General features: G+C 38.6%; 4 protein-coding genes across 11 annotated transcripts; 2 read left to right on the forward strand and 2 right to left on the reverse strand.

The window, feature by feature from the left end:
• Positions 1-257: 257 nt before the first annotated feature.
• On the reverse strand, positions 258-13560 carry LOC128257251 (adenosine deaminase 2-A). 2 transcript variants are annotated; one of them, XM_052988196.1, is made up of 4 exons: positions 13417-13560; positions 1917-2862; positions 1301-1483; positions 258-1237 (listed from the first exon to the last, which is right to left on the reverse strand). In XM_052988196.1, exons 2-4 carry the CDS (start codon positions 2757-2759, stop codon positions 611-613), a joined length of 1653 nt encoding a protein of 550 aa, XP_052844156.1. In that variant the 5' UTR covers positions 2760-2862; positions 13417-13560; the 3' UTR covers positions 258-610. The 2 variants fall into 2 exon arrangements, with proteins under 2 accessions (XP_052844156.1, XP_052844155.1); XM_052988195.1 differs by having other exon boundaries at positions 1917-2866; positions 13417-13499.
• LOC128257250 (adenosine deaminase 2) lies at positions 3564-6183 on the reverse strand. The gene is made up of 3 exons (XM_052988194.1): positions 5115-6183; positions 4338-4520; positions 3564-4274 (listed from the first exon to the last, which is right to left on the reverse strand). Exons 1-3 carry the CDS (start codon positions 6009-6011, stop codon positions 3678-3680), a joined length of 1677 nt encoding a protein of 558 aa, XP_052844154.1. The 5' UTR covers positions 6012-6183; the 3' UTR covers positions 3564-3677.
• LOC128257252 (uncharacterized) lies at positions 7219-8878 on the forward strand. The gene has a single exon (XM_052988197.1). The coding sequence runs from the start codon at positions 7288-7290 to the stop codon at positions 8677-8679; it is 1392 nt and encodes a 463-aa protein (XP_052844157.1). The 5' UTR covers positions 7219-7287; the 3' UTR covers positions 8680-8878.
• On the forward strand, positions 8981-12187 carry LOC128257249 (uncharacterized). Of its 7 annotated transcripts, none has more exons than XM_052988190.1 (12): positions 8986-9279; positions 9349-9633; positions 9696-9716; positions 9903-10220; positions 10281-10418; positions 10474-10527; positions 10589-10624; positions 10688-10798; positions 10956-11162; positions 11215-11287; positions 11345-11775; positions 11883-12187. In XM_052988190.1, exons 2-12 carry the CDS (start codon positions 9379-9381, stop codon positions 11985-11987), a joined length of 1749 nt encoding a protein of 582 aa, XP_052844150.1. In that variant the 5' UTR covers positions 8986-9279; positions 9349-9378; the 3' UTR covers positions 11988-12187. The 7 variants fall into 7 exon arrangements, with proteins under 7 accessions (XP_052844153.1, XP_052844150.1, XP_052844151.1 ...); XM_052988191.1 differs by having other exon boundaries at positions 9906-10220; XM_052988187.1 differs by having other exon boundaries at positions 9346-9633; positions 9771-10220; positions 11883-12186.
• Positions 13561-21686: the final 8126 nt, after the last annotated feature.

A 21686-nucleotide genomic window follows, 5' to 3' on the forward strand; every position in this document is an offset into this window, starting at 1 on the left:
CTTTAGCTATAATTATAATTTTTCTATTTCAAATTATATAATATATAACCACCATTTTCGCAAGACCATCTTTTAAAGTGATATTTCCCTTAACACTTCTGGTAAATGCCATTTAATCTTTTGATCTTTTTCTATAATTATTTTTCACTTCACGTACGCATCCTTAAGTGTTTCGAACCCGCTTGGCTGGCTAACTCATTACGATTACGTTCAGGTTTCTTTGAGCTTTAAGCTTTGAACATAAATTGCATGCACTCTTATTTGGGCTACGACTAAAACGGGTTCTTTATTGCTTTCGTTTTCTTCGGATTTTGAGCCTTTAACCGTTTCAGGGGCACGGCACAGAATCTCATGGGTTAACAGAAAGTATTAGCCTAGGTCTAACTAAGGACTAGTCGATAACAAGAAGCTTAAAACAATGGGTTAGATATCGAGGATGTGGGCATGGACACGGCTCTGACTGGATGCGGATGAGGATGCAATGCCGGAAATGGAGTTGTAGTGGAGGTGCAGCAGGTGCAGCAAGTGGAGGGGGTTTGTCCGACTAGCGCCACAGGTCAGAGGTCATCAGGGAGAACGCGACCAGAAGCGCTGCCACCACCCGTGCTAGTCAATCGAGATGCTGGCTGGGGGATCCCCGGTTGGAGGCCTCCTCATTCACGTCGGCGATGAACTGGTCCCACTTCACCTGCCACTTCTCCAGAGCCTCGAACTGGGCATCTCCCGTCAGCGAACTGTACTGAATGGAGTTCAGGGCCAACTTCTTGAGCAGTCGCAAATCCGAGTGCTGCGAGGCAATTCCCAAAAAGGCAATGTAGAAGTCGTGCGTCAGGGGCGTGGCCTTCCAGAAGGACGGATCGTCCGAGGAAATAACTACCGGATAGCCATCGGCAAAGAAGTGCGAGCACGGATGGTTGCGGAAGTCGGTGACCAGCTGGAGCACCTGATTCGAAATCGGGTTGACCTCAACGGCCACGTTCAATTTCTTCAGCATGTCCAGAACCACCGGATGTTTGACCAGTCCGAACCCATGACCAATACGCTTCGTGCCCAGCAAAATGGCATCGATCAGATTCTCATCCACAGTCGACCCGAACCAGTTCGTCTCTCCAGCGTGGAAATAAAAGTCAATTTCCTCGGGTATGGACAGTAGCTCATCGATATAGTCCCTCAAAGGGCGTCCCAACTCCTCTTGGCCCACCAAATCAAAGCCAGCCACAAAGTCGGGGTATTTGTCCTGTCAAAAGGAAAATAAAATATTTTAAGATAACTATTTTAGGTTAATGCACATTAAGTTCACCTTGATCTCTTTCAGCGTTTCGATATAGGCAGTTACTCCCTCCGAATTTGTGTTCCGTATGGGTGCGTAGATCATTCGGGAACCAATAAAATCGGGATGAGCCTCCTTGAACTTTTCCAAAGTTTCCACATATATACGCACTGTATCCATGGGAGTGAACTGGGTACCATCCAAGTCGTAAAGCTGGAATAAACAGGAATATAAGTTACGTGTCGTTTTAGAAAGAAACGGTATTTATAAAATTTATATAAGATTCATTTTAGTAAAATAAAAAAAAAAATATTCAATATATAGCAGTTATAATAATGATGTGCATAAAACTTACTGACTAGATTTATTTGGTAGAAAAGCAAATTTCAATGATTTGTTCTATTAAGCAATCAGTGTTTTAACTTTAATGTACGGTGTATTTTTATTCAAAAAGTCTTATGCTTAAAAGTTTTTCAGCAGTGTCACCAAAATACTTTAACACTTTTTGTATTAAAGATTTTTTTACATTTTAATTCCATGTTCAAATATTTAAACCAATTCCGAAAATATTAAAATACAAATTTTTAACATGTTTGTAATAATCTTCTCATATTGAAACTTCCAAACCAATTTAAAAGGCACTTACCGTTGGAACCACGGAACGGAACTCCAAGTACAGTACTCCATCCTCGTAGAACTCCTCCAGCGCACTGTAGTAATAATCCGCCCAGACTGGGGCGTACATCAAAAGACCGTCGAGGAGATTGAATATGGTCATGAAAGTGGACCAGGCGGCGTTGTTGTCCTCGAACTTCTTGGTGGGATACAGGGTGAGTCTTTCGGCCAGATACTCATCGACCTTTTGGGCTCCGTACTTCGATCGCACCTCGGAGAGCAGACTCCAGTCGCAATCTTCTAGGGCCTGTGGCTTATCCTTCGCAAACCTCAGGGCGGTGGAACCAAGATCACTGTCCTGCTGGCAGGACCACAGATTATCGTAGTAGGTCAGCTTGATGATGGCCTGGGTGCTGCAAAGAGCCGTGTCGTGGGCATGGAGCACGGCACCCTTGGGCATTTTCCTCAGGAGCTTGAAGAGATCAGTGTTGCGGATGCCGTCCAGCACATCGAATATATGCTGAGCGGGCTTGAACAGATGGGGGGTGACCAGACCCTCTTCGTACTCGTTCAACTTGGCCTTCATGATGGTCTCATTGGCCTTGGTCTCCCGTTCGGTCAGCTCCAAATCATAGCCCAGGGAGCGGGACTCCTCGTACCGGAAGAAGGCGCTCCTCAAGGTCTTGTAGGTATCCGGGGTGGGACGTCCGGGACCCAGGAGGGCCTCCACGTGGGGCGTACTGCCGTACAGAGTAACCAGCTTTCTGTCGACCAGGTTCTTTGGCCGAGTACGCGATTCCACCGGACAAAGACAGACGCACAGGCCCACTGCGAGCACGGCGATTAGATTACGGCGGATGACGACGGGCAGCATGATGAGCGGTAGATTCCGTTAGGGTGCGATCGCTTGAAGGTCCGCTCTGCGACTGACGTCTGCGGCGATTGAGGAGTTTCGATTTTGGTTTCGATGGCGCACCCTATCTGAAACGATTTGGTGGGGTTCGCCATTATCTTTGATTTAAAACGCGTTCCAACGGATCTCGAGGCGATAATTGCGCGTGCGGGTGGCAACCCGCCATTCAGCTAATCGCCGCCCATCGGGCAATCTGGCATCTTGATTTACGAGTAGCCAGAGATTAGATTGCCTAACCCTTGCCATGGCCTTATCCCCGACCCTCGAGTGCCGCGATGTTGGCCATTTTATGGGAACACTCGATAAGCCGGAAAGCGGTCTCTAGTTCAGTTAAAGAATTAAATAAGGTAACAAAAAACAAACAGAAACTTCAAAATAAAAACTAAAAATTAAATTTAGAAATGCGTTGAAAAATTCTTAGAGAAAATGTGTAAATTGTTAAATCAATCACAAATTCTAATTACCAAGAGTTTTACTTAAATCTTTTGACAATAATATATTGTAAGCTTCTCGCAAAAGTCTGTTAAAAGCTTCTGCAGAGTAAAAAAAATTGTTTTTATTTTATTCTCCCAAAATTGCTTGCCTCTTTTGGTTTTAATAGTTTAATCAAACACTTAGGACTACGACCGCCTAAATATATTTAAATAATTAGACATGTTTACAGAGGTAAACACAAATTTATTATATTTTATTCCATTGTATTTTACAACCACTAAAATTGGAAAATCATTTTTTGTTTAGGTTTTGTTTGACCATTATCTTAACAACATTTCTCTTTTTACCCCCGTTAAGGTCCATTTATTTTTTGCTATACCCAAAAAAACTACAAATTTATAAACTCTTCTAGACAATCATTACTTATTGGCATCTGAATCCCTACTAATGTTCACGAAGTTTGCTGACCCACCGGTTCCAGTTGCATCGCCACTTGGTTACGGCCACATTCCTCTCCGTTTCGCTGAGGGAACTATACAAAAACGAGTTCATGGCGAACTGCTTGAGGAGGCGCAGATTGCCCCACCCACTGACCAAGCCCACGAAGGCCATATAGAAGTCGTCGGTCAGAGGGGCGGAATTCCAAAAGTACGGATAATCTGAGCCAATCACAATGGGAAAGCCGGCGGCAATCAAATAAGCCACCGGATGTTGCCGGAAATCATTCAAGTACTGGAGATAATGATTGGACAGCGGACAGATCTCCACGGCCACTTTAAGGCTTTGCATTCCTTTCATAATCTCCGGATGGAAGGGCAGATTCACGGAGTTTCCTATCCGTTTGCTGCCCAGCAAAAGGGCATCCAAAAGATTCGCATCCGGTCTTAAGCTGTTCGGACATTGCGACTCTCCCGCATGGAAATAGAAGTCAATATCCTTGTTGATCCTCAGAAGTTGAGTGACCTGGCCCAAAAGCGGTAAATTGCACTCGTCACCAAAGGTATTCAGATCAAAGCCAGCAAAGAAATTGGGATAATGCAACTATCAGGGAAGAAGATTAGGTCAGGTTTCATTGAGGAAATAAATGATTTTATTCCCAGCTACCTTTAGCAGACGCGCATTGGCTAAATAATCGTCCATGCGACTGTCATTAAGGTCCCTGGAAGGAGTATAGATCAGCTTCACTCCGTAGAAATCTTTGTAAGAATCCTTGAAAATATTTGAAACCGAAACAATGGCCTCTGCCGTCTCCAAAATTGTGGAGTTTTTGCCATCCAGATCGTACATCTAGTTAAAGGGCAGGGTTAACGCGGATATTTAAAAGGGAATATTATATATATATTATAGAATCAGTATAGAAATCGAAGATGTTTCACAGAATTATTTTGAATTAATAATTATAAATTAACAAAAACACCTTAGTTTTTTCAGAAAGCTTTTTTAAACATAAAAATTATTTGTTGTTTAATTTCTTGGTTACGTGCTGTACATTTAAGAATATATGTAATGCTTTTTAGAAAGGCCTTCCATATATTTAAGAAAATCATTGACAGCATTTTCTTGAATGAAATATGTGCCATTACAATTTTTAATTGCATAGCTACGAAATGATATTAGCAAAAATCACTACATTTATCAAGAACATTAAAGAATTCAACATTTTTATTTAATGTTTGCTCCTTTTTTAGAGTAAACCTGAAATGGCTTATAAACAAAAACGTTTAGAGTTATTCAGATATTTATTATTGGAATTCTCAACAGGTAAGCTTTTAAATATAAATAGAATGCAGGAAAAGAAAGAAGTAAAAATGGTAATAAGAAAAATCAGCCACTTCAGTCTAAAGTGTTAATATTAAAATTGAAAACCCTATCCCCACTCACGATTGGCAATGAGGAACGCAACTCCACATATTGCACCCCATCGGTGTAGAAATCGTGCAGCATGCTGAATATGAAATCGCTCCAGATTGGCCGAAATGCGATCAATCCGTAGATGAGGCGCTGTTGGCGTCTCAAATGCCTTGCCATCTCAGCGGAACTTTCGTAACCTTCCGGCCGGACAGTAAAACTTTTCCGCATTCTGTCCTTGAAAACGTCAAGCGTCTCGAACTCGTAGAAGTTGCTCATCAGCATCCAATTGCATTGGTAATCCTGCGTAGGCGGAATGTGGGGAAAATTTCTGGAGAAGCGAAAGTCCTCGAAGTCCTGATCCAAGTTTACACAGACCCACAGATTATCGCGGTATGTCAGATCGATCAGGATGTCCGTGCGCAGCATACCCGAATCGTGGACGTGGAGGAGTCCACCTTTTGGCATGCTCTTCAGCGCCGCATAGAGATTCGTATCGCTGATGTTGAGATGGCTGAGAAGCGGTGGCGGTTGGGAGTGGAAGTTCCGCCATAAGTGATGCACTTCTTCATCCACTTGCTTGATGGCCATCAGCCGACTACTGGCTTCCTCCTCCAACGGACTTAAGACGATTTCGCCGCCCATACGCTGACGTCGCTCCTTATTTAAATAAGCCTGCCGTTGCCGGGCATACCGCTCCTCGGACGAACGAAAAGAATCACTTTCACCAATGGGCGCCGAACAAAACAGCACAACTACCAGCAAACAGAGCATGGCCGCTATGCCCACGTGGAAGCAGATGCCACCATATTTACTGGCAGCCATGTGACGGCGACTCTCCTCCTCGTTGAGGTCCAGGTGGATGACCCTCATTGCAAGCGGAGGAGAGGTCCTCGTCGTTTGCTCATCCTGCGACCGCAAGTTTTCCATGGTTCGGTTTAGTAAACAGCGCTTAACATTACCCAAGAATTTTGTAGTCCAAATCAATTTATTCGTTTAAATTTGAGTCCCCCAAATTGCCTAACATTGTTTTTGAATTCCAGACCCAATTAAAATCCAGTTTATTTTTAAAACTGACTCATGAGTCAAGGAAAACACTATAATAATTCTAGGTGCCATTTCTCAAAAAGCTATAAAATCTTTCTACATTGCAGTATGCTTAAAAACATTGACGTTCAAGATTAAATCACTTCAACTTTAATAATATATTATTATAGGTGCAAAGGGTAACAATATCGTTCTATCAGTGGCCAGTCACGACAGCTCTTTGTTTACGACAGAAGTATTATCGAATTAAATAACAATCGTGATTTGTTTCCATCCAGGTTTCTATTATTCTGTGCCACTTGAAACTTGGCCTCCCCACCTCCCACCAACTTTTATACCATATCGCCCCCTTGGCCTTGGCCATATGTTCGAGTTATAGTGGGGGATGTACAAAAATAGCCCAACTCTCTTTCCCGCTGCCGAAGTCTTCACATATATCTCATGTTCTTTGCCATCCCACTCGCTCATCCAGCGATAATGCACAATCTCGGAGAGAGTGTGGAAAACAAGAACGCCCGCACCCTGAACCGCTTTGGGAACTCTCTTTACCAGCGGACAGTTTGTCAGGGGTTGCACTTATCGACCACCACCAGTACTTAGCAAAGGGGGTGGTGCGTACAGTTGGCTAATGGTCTCAGGATGTTTGACTACTTCTCTTATTTATTTATAATACATTTTTGTATTAGACTGAAGAAAAAACCGAAAACAAAAAATAGTCTACAAAATGTTTGCCCTGTTTTTCATAAAAATTTTTTCTGCAGTATATAAAAACAAATGCAAAAACTAATATTTTCGATAAATATTTCATTCATTATTATAGATTTTTATTAACTTAAGAAGATTAAACAACTGAAACAATTTGTTTATACTAAAAAAAAAAACTTTTCTAAAAAATAATAATATGTTGTTAAGTAAAATTTATATACATTTAAAATTTGTGTTCTTTATTTAAATAAAAGTATTGGGGATAAATGTAAAAAAAAATCTTTAAGGGATGACGATATATAAGAACAAGATATATACAAATTGGTATTTATAAATTTTATTTGTTCAATAATATATTTATTTTTGAGCACTTTTCGCTACTCTCGACCCACTGTGCCACGAGATCTGTACAATCGGGGACATATGCGTTGCACGCACTGCCAGCTGCGATTGCATGCAACCGCCGAAGGCGACACTGATTCAGCCGCAACGGGGGTTCAGACAGTATAGCTCAGACATATATAGCTCAGAAAACGGGCGGGCACATGCCACGCGCTTCCTGTTCAGTCCGTCGAACTTGCTCGGCGGCAGCAGATCGATTGGGATGCGATTCAGGACGGCCATAGCCATAGGCCGTATAGTGCCACCTCGTGTTTTGGGGCTAATGGAACTGAACGATGACTGTCTGCTGATGATTTGCGAACATCTTGCGCTGGGGGACCAACTGAGATTAATGGAACTGCAGCAGGAGCGACTATGCAATCTGGTACACCGACTGTGGAGCAGCCGATATGCTAAGCAGTTTGATTTTCGCCGGGAGTATCAATTAAAGCTACTGGAACCCGATGAGCAGGCTCAGTTATTGGATCATTTGGGCCGGCGAACAAGAGCCTTGATTAATCTGCCAGGCACCGGCGAAGGTTGCCGGAAGTGGCTCAAAGGCCATCGATCAGGCCTCAACCACTTAGAAAAACTAACGTTCACCAAAAGCAATAGTTTTGTGATACAAAACCTGCCCAACCTGAGCTCCAACTTGGTGGACCTGAGCCTGGGAAAGGTCGAGGACTTAACACCCTTTGATCTGGACGTGCTGTTCAAAAACCTACAAAACCTCAGGACATTTGAGCTACGCTGCAACTGCAAGTGCAAACAATTGAAGTCCCAGTATCCCAGTAACCTGGAAACACTGAAACTACCAGCCTGCATGGTAAACGCCAGTGTCACTGAGATCTTCCAATTGCCTCGACTTCGCCAATTGACGGCTTTTCTGTGCCAAAATTCGGGGCACGGCCACCTGGATTATGGCAAAGCAAATGGTAGTGCCACAGGAACCTTGTCCGCGTGCCTGCAGCAAATTCGCGGACAACGCAACTGTCGCATTGTGGGACTCCGGCTGCAGTGTCGACTGGATGACAGGATGCCAGTCGTCAGAGGCGCCGAGGATATATTCCGGTTGCAATACTTCGCCTGGCACTCGCAGCTGACGGTGCACTTTGATGTGGCGGATGGGAGCGTTAAGTGGTTGCCGCAGCGACCGCAGGCGGTACGCTCCCTCCTCCGATTCCTTGCCGCCCAGGCGTCCAGTTTGCGGGAATTGGATTTCACGCGTAACGCACATGCCACGCCCACATTCCTCGCACAGCTAGACGCCCACTTGAAGTGGGCCGGCGGATGTGCTGATGTGGCCCCACTGACAAATACGAATACAAATGCGGATACGGATGCGGATGCGGATGCGGATTCGGCTGAGACAAACGATTTGGCGTTTGTCGAGCTGAAATTGCTGCATTTGCCTAATGAACAAACGGAAGCGAACACCGGAGAGATGACAGCGATGAGGAATTAGTCCGCAGGATAATGGATGGTGCATCCGATCCGATTGCTGACTATAATGGGCGTATAATAGCAAATTAAGTGAATATTGTCTACAGGGGCTGGAAAATGGGGATTTACATTTAGCATAGCAATATTGTTTTATTTTGGCTAAGAAACTAGAAAGTTTGATAAGAAAATTAATGAAATAAATATATTTTAATTCAAGTCAAAACCGTCTCTATAGATTTGTATTTTACTTGTTCACAATAAATTTAAATGAAATTTCTAATAAGTGCAAGTATGGCTATCCAATAGTTTATTTAAAATAAATAACTCACAAATATTGGAAATATAAACAATAAGCAGGCATCGAGTTTTGAGTCTATAAGTGTATGCAGCATACATTCTAATACAAAATGGTCAAAAATCACAGAAAAACTCTACTTTAAATACCATGTAAATTACTGTTTGAAAAGGTTCATGCAACTAGGATTTTGCACAAGTTCAGAACCAACTCCAAAATAATTATACTATTTTTATTTTATACTGACACACACCGACATTCATTCTAAAAAGTAAAAATCATTTTGTCATCCACGGTACCAGACATCATAAAATCTGAACTCTTAATGTAAGTATAAATCGCTTGGAGATTCTTCTGACAATGTTTGAAACAAGAATGGTTGATATATCTAAGAAGTGCCTGTGATAAATGTTTTTCTGTCCATGAATGGACATCGTTAGAAATTCTGTTCTGCTGCCCGATGAGCTATTTTTGGCCTTCAGTCGCTGTTTGGGATATCAGCAGAATCTAAACGCAGCAGCTACAACCGTAGATCCCTGCAGAGCCGCCTTGCCGAGGACTTGTCCCAGTAGCGAGGACAGCTACGATCCTTGCCCCACAATCAATAGGTTCTCAATGCCCCAATATCGACCCATACTTAGTGGCAGCAGACAGAATGGGTCATCAGTGACAGAAAAAGTGGTAAATATATATATATAAGAATATTATCCTAATGCTTTATAAATTACAAAATCAATTCATAGATTCACAAAGTCGACGACTATGTAAGTATGATTGTTAAGTGCTTATCACTTAATTTGTACATCTCAAAATTTAAGCAATGTTGCAATTTGCCGGAGTGCCCCAATAATACCCTACCTCTAATGAGTGCCAACGATCAGACTTTGCCACAGCAGATAAACCCACTTGATTCATTATATCAATTTCAATCTCAAATCGCCCCATCCCAGCAGTTCCAACGTAATATTACTCGATCCCAAAGCGCACCTAGACCAACTGCAATTAATAAATCGAATAAATCTGATACCACAAAGTGTGACTTGAATGTAACAGGCGGAAATCCTTATCCAGAGAGATATGTAATGGATTTCAGTTCAAGAAATAACACTTCTTGCGATTATGACGATACCTCTGAAGTTGGCATGAACTACGGCGAGTTTCAAAGACGTCAAATGCTGTTGCAAAAAATTCATCAGCAGCAGCAGGCGCAGCAGCAAGTTTTGCAGTCCAATAAATCTTTTTTGGAAAGTGAGGAAGCGATTGTATTTGTAAGTGGCTTTCATACGATAACCTTAAGCTTTCATAAGATATTCCCAACAATTAAAAAGGAACCAGATCTTAATAGCACAATGATAAGCCATAGTGACTGTCACCAGCGATCGGTAGCAAATTGCCAAATGCAAGCTCCGCGGCATCAACGGATTTCTAATTGTCAGGTTTCCAGCTCAGGCTGCAAGCCCCAAAGAGTAAGTTATGTTTTGTTATATAATTTAATATATCTATTTATATATTTAAAAAAAGTTGTCACGATCAACGTGCGATCAAACTCCGGAAACGCTCCGAAGACAAACGCAGGTAAGCTGTCATATTTAACCACTTAATAGTTAAGTCGTTGCTTTAATAATATTTACAACAATGTGAATCACCGCCAATTCAGGGGCGACAAATGCAGGTTAGTTAGTATTGTGCAAAATTTTATATAATTTTTTAAAAATCTTTTTTCTAAAATAAACAGTACGAAACCGAAATTAATAATACAAGTTATATGCTGCCGCCTGAGACTCTAAAAAATGCTAGATTATGTCGACAACCGAATCAGAATCTTAGTCAAAATCAATGTCAAAAAGTAAGTGAAAGGTCTCCCAAAAAAATTGTTTTTGTAATAATTAACATTTGTAATTTTATTCCGTTTTTCTATACCAATTATACCTAATTTTCTTTTATAAACATTTTCTATAAACATAAAGGTTGGTTTGAAATCACTTAATCCTCTTTTTGACTAGTCTCAGGAAGCTTATCGTGATGGCTCTATGAATCGGACATCACGTTGTCAAGAGACTATGGGTCAAAGCAAAATATCTAGCTGCTGTAATCAAAGATCAACGCTCTGTGAAAGAAGTATGGACGTATGTCGAGAAAATACTGCTGCCTCAAGGAATCATACGTTTATGGACATGTCTCGAATGATGTCAGAGAGATCGTGCTTGAATGTAAGTTTATAAGTGGCGAATCCTTCGTTTAAACAAATATCTGTTTTGGCAGCAAACTTCTTTGGATAAAACCAATCAAAATACATCATTGGGAAGCCGATCTATGCGAGTGCCCATTAGAACACGTAAGTTGATATTCTATTTGATTAAATATTAACAGTAAGGTGAACTTCCCAAAAAAGCTGAAGACCGTCTAGCCGAGCGTATTCAGGATGAGTTTCATGAGACCTTGGTAAAGGATCGCTTCTGTCCGGGCATTATACAAGATAGTCTGAATGGGCGCGAGAATTTCAACCAATACGCTAGGGAGATCGCTTTTGCAGGACCGATTCCGTCCAAACCACTTCCGGTGGATCCCATCACTATGATAGAAGCCATTAAGTTGCGAATCGACTACGAACGTAAGGAGATCCGGAAAGAAAGGGCTCAGGTTGAGGAGCGTGAAAGGGAATTAAAACAACAGTCCAGAGATAGAAAGTTATGGCGTGCCCGCCCAATAATGAGCGAGGACATTGACCAACACTTTCGTAACAAAAACAAATCCGAAGTTAATGAGGGTGTGGCCGCCTTTTTAAAAGCCGAGACCGAATTTCGCAGTACCAATTTGGGAGCAGTAAGTAAATTACTATTTCTTTACTAACCACTATCACATTTCTTTGTTTAAGAATTTTTCATTCCATTAATTTTTTTTAATTCCAAATATGTTTTTCCTTTCTGCAGGACTCTGCCTTTGATGCTCATATCAATAGTTTTGAAAGTAATCTCTTTGATGAAAAAATTAAAATCAATTCCTACACGGCGACCACAACACCAGCTTATCGTTAATTTTCACAAATTTACTGTGGCTTCTGATAGTAAAAAAAAGATTTCGAATAACATTTTCCAATAAATGTATTATTAATAAATGATTGCCTTTTGATTTGTGGAAAAAAGTGCAAGCATTGTTCATATGTTTCTGTAGTTCTGTTCAGTAGTTTCAGTTAACAAATCTCAAATATCACTGCAATAAAATTAAAAAAGTACCAGTCCAATCTATTAATCTATGTACTTGGCTGAGGAAGTGAATGTTATATAACAAAGTATTTCCAGTTAGTACAACCTACTTGTAAGGGGATTAATATTTCTGACCGATAAGAAAAAAATTGTTAAGCAATTAACCAGACTTATGAATGACTTCGAAATGAGCAATCTACTAATATATACACATAATCTTTATGGATCTCTTGAGCGTTTCGTCGGACCCTACTAAAATGTTTTAATTACACCTAGTAATGGATCGAATGCTAAGTTAAAAATTACGTAAAGTCTTATGAATTTTTCAATCATAACCATAAATATTTACACAAAAAAATACTTTGCAATGAAAAAGACATTAAAAAAAAAATTTATAAACAATCTTATACATTTTGAAGTTCAGTCAAAAAACACTGGGGAACAACATATAATATATAACTAACAAATAAAAAAGAATGGTAAGATTACAGTATATAAAAGTTTGAAAGGAATGCTATATATATTAATATAATTATAAAAGAATAATTGTAAATGATAAAATAATCTGGACATATAAATCGAAACACAATATGTTATTGTTTTTACATTAAACAGTTGTAGCAGGAGATGCAGCCAAAAAACATTAAACGATTGAATCAACCAAGACAACTATAAAGACCAAAGTCTGCGGGTTCTCGGAGCATAACATTCTGAATTCATTATATTCGCTTGATATGACTCTCTCCCGCACATAAAAAGTTCTAAAGAGATCCAAATGAATGCCTTTAAGAGAGCAGAAGTCAAAAAAACACAAAATGAGTCGAAAATAAAAAGTCAGCTGTTTGGTCACAACCACACAAAGACTTCCTCCACGCTCTTTTTCTATATCTCTCCGATTTCCATTCAGCAGGCTGATTTTTACACCAATAAGCAAACACAACAAAGAGATTTAAATTTAATAAGCTGCATAATAAATGGCCAGCTCGTTTGGAGGTTTTGTTGATTTAAAACGGCTTAGCATGGGGAATATTCATAGATTAATTTCGCTGAGCTTGCATAAATGTTATTGGACTTTTACTTTCATATTTTCGTTTTTAACCTTTTTTTTATATTCAAATAAATTTTATTTAATGCGTTTTATCAATTTGTTTTAGGCTGTACTTAATAGGCAGTTTTATATTGTATTTTCCAGTTCATAGCACACTTTTAGTGGAATGAAAAATATTAATATCACTGTTCAACAGATTAAAAGAAACTTTACCACAAACAGAGGCACGAAAAACGTTTTCGAAAAATTCCTTGCCGCGATCTTTACTGCAAACGCGCGTCCCAAAGACTGATCCCAACGATCCCGAACTCGAACCGGAGAACCCTCCCTCCGATGATCATTATAGCACTATTGCGACGGCAACGTCGACGCCGACGTCGAATTTCAATCAATCGCACGCTGCGTAAACAGCCCTCCGTTTTCTTTCTTACATTTTATCAGTATGAACAGAAAATAAACGAAAAGAAAAGAAATGGCAGCGAAAGCAAAAAGCGTAAAACTTTAGATATTGCTCCCTAACCGGTCACTTGACTCTACGGTTCTCTCTTAAAAATCAAGAGACCGGCCAGATAATGACCAACGAGAGTCGCTTCTAATGTTTTCCAAACGCATTAACTGTTGACATATTTGTAAGCACCATCAGACAATAATAAATATGCAGTGGAAAAGTCATAGCCCTACACTTTTCTAAATCGGAGCATCAAACGTGTTTATTTATTTTTTACATCTATTTTTTAAAACTAAAACTGAAGCTTGTTAATCAGTTTTGTAATTTATTAAAATATTACTATTTTTATGATGAAAAACGTTTTTGTTTTGCAATTCAAAAATAACTGAAATTACCACTCCACACTGCTCTCAAAATATTTCGAGCAATTGAATTTGCGATTTTTGTACCTATTATTTATTCTGTTTTTGATCAGACAATTTAAACAAATGGTAATGTACTTATATATGCAACTTATTTTTGTTTTATAAACAAAACGCATTCGTTTGAGAAATGAGCGAAAAAGAAATAAAAAATTTGGACCACACAAAAAGCAGCCAGCATCCACAAAAAATTATGGCTTCTGGGGGAAGAACACAAATCTGCACACAAATATTGCGAAAATCAATAAAATTTTAGAGATCTGTTGCCATGGTTGAGAGAGAATAAATTTAAAAAATTCCAACGAGTGCAAACTAATAAGTCCAATATCATGGGTATAAAAGTTAATAAGACCGTGCCTCTTCAAGGCTGTGGTTTTTAGACATTATATTAACATTTGTTTATTGATAAAGCGTAATCAAATTCCTGATCTAAGGTATCTGTTTTTAAGGTTAATAATGCATTCATGAATCCCTTTAAATTGCAATGCATCACATTAATTTGTTTATAATAAAATTTGATTTGCCTGATTTTCAAATTAATGGTTTCACTATAAAAGTGTTGCACATTGCCGAGCCGGGCGAAGATTATATTTTTAAATCAGCTATTTTTGGTTATGGCTAAGCAAATGTTTAAATGTGTGTAAATAAAATTCCAAAAGGATTACAAAACTGAGAAACACAATGGTGAGGCACACACAAGCACAAGCATCTGCAGAATGAGAGTCATAAATAAATTCATAGCTGCATCCCATGCAAATTTCAAAGGGCAAGCCAGTATTTTCGAGGATAGCTGGGCACTGTCTGAGCTAATGTATGAATGCCTTTATGGTTATGACCGGGAGTGTTTGTGAGGCATGGATTATACGGACTTAAATGAATTGATGGCATGTGCTAATCTCGAGGGCTTACCATCCCCCGCTCGTTGTACCAATAGTAGACTTATGATTACTTGTACTTTATGATTAATTACTTTTGTTTTGAAAAATTTAAAAATCAAACGGAAATTGTTCATCACAGCTGAAACCACTTTAATAAGCAAGCATTTTTCAAAAATTGTAAACAATTGTTTATCTTTGTTTTCTAATGAAATATACTGTTATTATTTTTTGTATAAAACAGTAACTAAGCATTTTGATAATTTTTGCAATGAAGTCATAGAACGAGTTGGTGATTGCGATTTGATGACTAAAATCATTAATTACTCAAACATTTTGTGGATTAATCTGCGGATATTTTTCCCATTTAATTTTTACTTTCACTAGCCTTAGCTTGTACAGAACAAATATTTAAAAAAAAATTTAAGGAACAAAAAAGTGTTCGGTAGCAACTCTCTTTTTCAGGATTTTATGCGATAGCTTGGAAACTTAACTATAATGTGATAAGTATTTAGTTAAATAAAATAATGTTGAAACAAATAAAAAGATTTTAATAATTAATAACTTTAATTTATCCCCGCTAAAACCTCTGCTTTTTGACTTAGGCAGTTTAGCAAATGTTTACGCATCCAATTAAAGGAATTCAGTTCTCCATGCAGAGCAGATGCAAAGTTCGCTTAGTCGCATAAACAAAAGCCCCCGAAATACGAAATTGTTTAGCTGTATAATTAGTGCACTCGATGGGTGGCAAATGAGGCGAGGAAAAGCGGGAATATCGATGGAAAAGCAATGGTAAAATTTCAGTTTGCAACATTTTGCGGTAGTAGATTTGACTGTATTGTAAGGGGGGGCTTAATTCAGTTAAACTGAGAGTGCTTCCTTCCCATACACAAATAGACCTACAATAGGGCACAGGGATCATGGCTGTTGATTATGCGATGTTTTGGCACTTAATATGATGAAATATGCAGAGCGCCATTAGCCCAGGATGGGATTGGGAAGTAGTGGGTCATGGTAGTTTGAGTCACATGATGGAAAAACGCACACTGTCTGCAGTAAATTATTCAACCAGATGCTCTCAACTGCTTCAACACCGAAGTAAATATTTCGTTTCGCAGAAAACATTACCAGATCAAAGTTGCATACTTTCGTGCGCAGCAGAAAAATCATTTTAAAAGCAATTTTGACACTGGCTTTGAACGTTCAATATTTTTGATTTATTTGCAAACAAACAGAAATCAAAGAAATTGTTTAAATATAAATATAATAGAGAAGGAGAATTGAACTATTTACTCTAGGTATTTGGTTTTGAAATCAATTTTGGCAGCTTATTGAAAAATTAAAAAACCTAAACAGATTTATCAAGGAGCACTGTGAACTATTTTCGCACATAATCAAGTGTAGGCAACCAATTTACGACGGAAGCAGGCGCATGTGCTTCCTTTTTGTTTCTGTTTGCAATTCTATCTCTTTTACTCAACGTCAAAGGCAATTAGCATGCAAAACAAGTAGAAGCCATGAATGCACATCTTACACACACACATGCCTGGCATTTATGTGCGAATGCATAAATATTACCCAAATACAGTGGTACTTATGTTGGCTTAAATGTACTGCTAGCAGTGCGAGTCATTAAAACATATCCTATTGGCTCTAACTTAAAAAATGATAAACAAAACAAAATTCATAGCTTAAATAAATAAGTTTAAAATAAGGTCAACAAAAAGTTGCATATGCTCTTGCATTCAATATTATTTTTTTCAATAATACAAAATAACATAATATTTTTGTATTCATTTAAATTTTGTTCCTTTTATATCAAACTCCTCAAGTTATTAAGGATTATTACGCGTTAAAAAGTTTATGTAAAAACATGTTCGTTAAAATTTAAACAAATAACAACATTGTCAATTTTAAATTTTAACGAACATGTTTAATAAAAGCATTGCGAATTTATAAGTTAGATTTTTTAAAATTCTCGCTTGTGATAAAATAAAATATTTTTAAAAAATTTTCGAAAGATATAAAAATAAACCAAGTAGGTACTGAATTTTAAAATATTCTTGGTTTTCCATTCTTTTAATCTCTATTCTCAACTGTAAAATCACTTTATAGTTATGCGCTGCAGCTTTCATATATAATTGGTATGTTTGGTACTCCTCATTTGGAAACAATACCAACAACACCATCACCAGAAGCGGTAATAACAGGGGTAAAAATAGCAAATAGTGGCAGCTGCAATATACCCGCGGCACCGCCGCCGACTGCCCAAAATGTATGCAACATTATGCGGCATGTGCACTAAACAAGTCATGAATTTCAAACAGTCGCCGGAGATCCCGCCCGCAATAGTCCCCCGTTTCCCCTCGGCGCCGGAAACACGCTCCTTGGTGCATTCTTTGCATGCGTAATAAATGCGGAAGGGTGGTAAAATGCATCCACAAATGGCGGTGCCGTGCGGAGTTTTCCTTCATTTTCCGCACTGACTTCTGGCATCGCCCAAAGGGACCGCGAAAATCGCTCGCCGCCTGGTTGGCACTTCCGCTTTTCATTTGCCTCATGTTTAATACATCCACGCAGATGCAAATGGCCGCGGTTGGGTGTGTGTGCATATAACTGTGTATGCTACGAAGTGAGTGCCACTGACGCAAATGCATCACCGCAAAATGCCCCAATAAGTATGCTAAGCAAGGCTCGAATTTCCCCACTCCTGCCGAGTCGAAACCCATCAATTTCAGATTGATTTGTGTCTTACAGAGCTGAGTTTACTTTAAAGTGGCCATATAATGTTTAAATCTGTATCCGTCTATTTAAAACTATAAATCTGTATTTGTCATTAAACCATAGTAATATTGTAAAGATTGTACTTACCAAAAGAATACCATATGTGTATTGATGGTTTTGCTTACCTTTAAATTTAACAAGAATTGATGCCCAACCTGGAATTGTAGGTCAATAAAATCATAAATAAGATTTGCTTTAAGCCCTAGTTAAAATGAAATTAAAACTAAAAATATTTTATTATATAAATATTAATATTTCCATTTCTTTTTATACCCTTGCAGAGGGTATTATAATTTCAGTCAGAAGTTTGCAACGCAGTGAAGGAGACGTTTCCGACCCTATAAAGTATATATATTCTTGATCAGCATCACTAGGAGAGTCGATCTAGCCATGTCCGTCTGTCCGTCTGTCCGTCTGTCCGTCCGTTTATATGCAAACTAGTCTCTCAGTTTTAAAGCTATCTGCATGAAACTTTCCCAAAAGTTGTCTTTCTATTGCAGGTAGTATATAAGTCGGAACGAGCCGGATCGGACGACTATAGCATATAGCTCCCATAGGAACAATCGGAAAAATAAATGAAAAAAAATTATAACTTTGCTGTTTTTTAATTTTTTGTTTAGTTCTTCGACATATAGTAATGGTAAAATATTTCCGATTTACGGTTTAAATTTCATCAAAATCGGACGACTATAGCATATAGCTCCCATAGGAACAATCGGAAAAATAAATGAAAAAAAATTATAACTTTGCTGTTTTTTAATTTTTTGTTTAGTTCTTCGAGATATAGTAATGGTTTAATATTTCAGAATTACGGTTTCAATTTCATCAAAATCGGACGACTATAGCATATAGCTCCCATAGGAACAATAGGAAAAATAAATGAATAAAATTATAACTTTTCTGTTTTTTAATTTTTTGTTTAGTTCTTCGACATATAGCAATGTTTAATTATTTCAGAATTATGGTATAAATTTTATCAAAATCGGACGTCTATAGCATATAGCTCCCATAGAAATAATAAAAATATATAAAATAACTATCTAATAATTGAGCTGCAAATAATCATAGTTTCAATGTTTTTTTTTAGCACATACTCAAGTAAATCATAATTTAAATGTTTTCAAAAGTATTTAATTAATGCAATAGCTGCAAGGGTATATGAACTTCGGCTTGCCGAAGTTTGCTTTCCTTCTTGTTAATGAGAACTTAGGTTTAAGCCTATTTTTCAAAGCAAACTTATAGATAAGCCTTGATTGCAACATTTGGTTCTTGGCTGAGTGCAAGAAATGTAAAATACCATGGAGGAATATAAAAATGTGAACTGAGCAACTTCTAATTGCGTGCTTACTGCACCTTGCCACAATTTACCACTGCACTCACATAAACATGGTTGTATCAGAAATAGAATGCATGCAAAGCAGGTGTGCCCGAGTGTTGGTGGATGCAACGAACCGGAAGTACGTAACACTCACACACACAAACACACACACACACACTCGTGAGTGAGCTGAGGCAAGGACCCAGACAGCGTTTATTTAGTTTAACAGCTTCGCGGGCAGCGACATGCGACACTGACACTACAAGTGTTAATGCCAGCCACGCCCAACCGCCCCCATTTCCGCTCACCCACATACACACATCCCGCCACACACACAGAAGCACGCTGAAGTGCGTGGAGCAGTTTTTGCTTTTTGCAAATAAAATGATGTTAAAACATTTGTAGAGCCAAACTAACTAGAATTTCGTTGGCCCTACAAACGAACCCACCATTTGGCACACCCTTTTGGAAATGCAACCCGCATTCGTACTTGAAAATCCACTTTCTTGCCGTCGCTGCCGCAGCGTGAGCAACTTTTTAATCAAATTTTTCAATTTAGTTTCGTACGTCGTTAATTAAAAGCAGGGCTCCCCTCGTGTTATATCGTCAGCCCTTTTTCGCGTTCGGCATAAGTTTGGTGGTTTGACATGTGCTGCAGTTAGTTTCCTTTAATTTAATTTGTTTTGCGCTGCTTAAATGTTGCGCATTCGCAACGTTGAAATGCTAAATTATTTCACTTCAAATGCAACACGTCAATGTTTCTGTATTTTTTTCTTTTTTAAAATTAAAGGCAACTAAGTGGTTTTTGGCATCCATCTAATTAGCTGTTCATGTATAAATTCATTTCTAAATAAAATCATGCTACACTAAGTCGAAGTACTCATATATAATTCAGCGTAAATTTTCAAAATTAATAATGTTTTTTTACATTTTATAATTTTGTTAAATATTGTATTAGTTTAAGAAATAAAACAAACAATATTGAAAGCTTTATTTTATCTATAAGTATATAAAAGCATTGTAGCATTGACCCTTTTACATGTTAAATATAAAGTTAAATAAAGTTATTTTTTATTTGGCGACTCAAAGAAGTGTTAATAATCCGATATGTCGGGAATATCTTCAATTAAGCCAGCTCCTTTTCAACGACTACACTCCCATGTAATCGCATGGATTAATTAACCATAAATGAGCTCCGCAAATTCATTTCCCCTCCAGGCCAGAGAATGGGGAAATAAAGCTGAGGGCGGGAATAAAAGGTGCAACATATGCCCGCACGCATTGGAGTGTGAATGAAAGTAATTTGATGCTAATTAAATGCCCACAGCAAACAGCAAACAGCGAGCTCCGAAAGTCCCTCGGGCACTGGGATTAGTCTAAATATACGTACTTAACAGTGTGTCTGCATTTTTCGCTAATGACACTTAATTGTGCAACACTTGAACGCGCTGAATAGTTATTTGTAATAATTATTTCAATGGCCGGGGAGCCCAGACACCGAGCTAAGGAAGGGGGGCATTGACATCATAAGCCAATTAAGCCAGATGAGAACAGTGGAAAGCCGGCAACAAAGTGTTTACCTCACTGCCGGCCACACCTAAAAGTCCTGCCATCGCAGTGTTGCAAATTAAGTTAGGAAACCCCTCGACAGCCGTCAAGAGTCCAGTGGCAGACAGTCGGACTTGGCCGCATTTGCAGCTGGTGCTAGCCGACTTTTTGGGGCGTGGTCGCGTCTGGGCCATAAAGCCCGCCGTTGGCAAGGGTCATAAAAAGCCAGTCGGGAGACGGGACACGACAAGGCAAGACAATTGGCAATGAAACAAATTACATCGCGAACAAATGCACTTGCTCCGCCAGATTGTCCTTGGCGCAACTAAATCTTGGAATATTTCGTGTTCCTGCTCGCTGCTGAATTCGCAATGACAGCTTCAATGTGATTCACAATTTAAGTGCAATTACACTGAGGAAACTAGTTTAGGTTAAAATAATAAAATATCGCTTACTCAAAACAAAATAAAACGATACGTCATTGAACAAATGTTTAATAGCTGTTCTAAAGACAAAAAGCAGTACAAATTTTTGAATACAGACAACATTAAAAAATACTTATCATCTAACTAAATTTAGAGAAACTGATAGGATTAACTTATTGCAGATAAACTTTTTGAACAATTTGTTGTCAACATAATACTACTTTATAAAATAAATGGATTTAATGATTTAAAATATGGTTTGTTTTTAGATGTCCAAAACATTTATGTCAAAAATACTTATTCGATAAAAATTTTATAAAAGTTAGGGGCTAAGACAATTTTCTCGAAAAACTTTGCTACCTTTCCCCGAATATCCCCCTGTTTACCTTAGTAAAACAATAAACAAATGATAAGCAGCCGCAACATGATAATAAGCCAGAAGAAAGTAGTTTTTGCCAGCGAAAAGAAAGTTTGTTTTTTATTACAATGTTCTGGGTAACATCACCGCCAACCCACCGCCCCTTTCCATTTGCACAGAACTGTATGACGAAGGCGTGTCAGAACGAGCCATAAGCAGTTAAAATATGCAAAGTACAGCGTCGGCAACAATGGCGAACAACACTGTTTAATGAAAATGCACAAGAAACAAAACTTGTAAGGGAT

This window comes from Drosophila gunungcola (genome assembly GCF_025200985.1).
Source record: "Drosophila gunungcola strain Sukarami chromosome 3L unlocalized genomic scaffold, Dgunungcola_SK_2 000002F, whole genome shotgun sequence".
NCBI classification, from domain to species: domain Eukaryota; kingdom Metazoa; phylum Arthropoda; class Insecta; order Diptera; family Drosophilidae; genus Drosophila; species Drosophila gunungcola.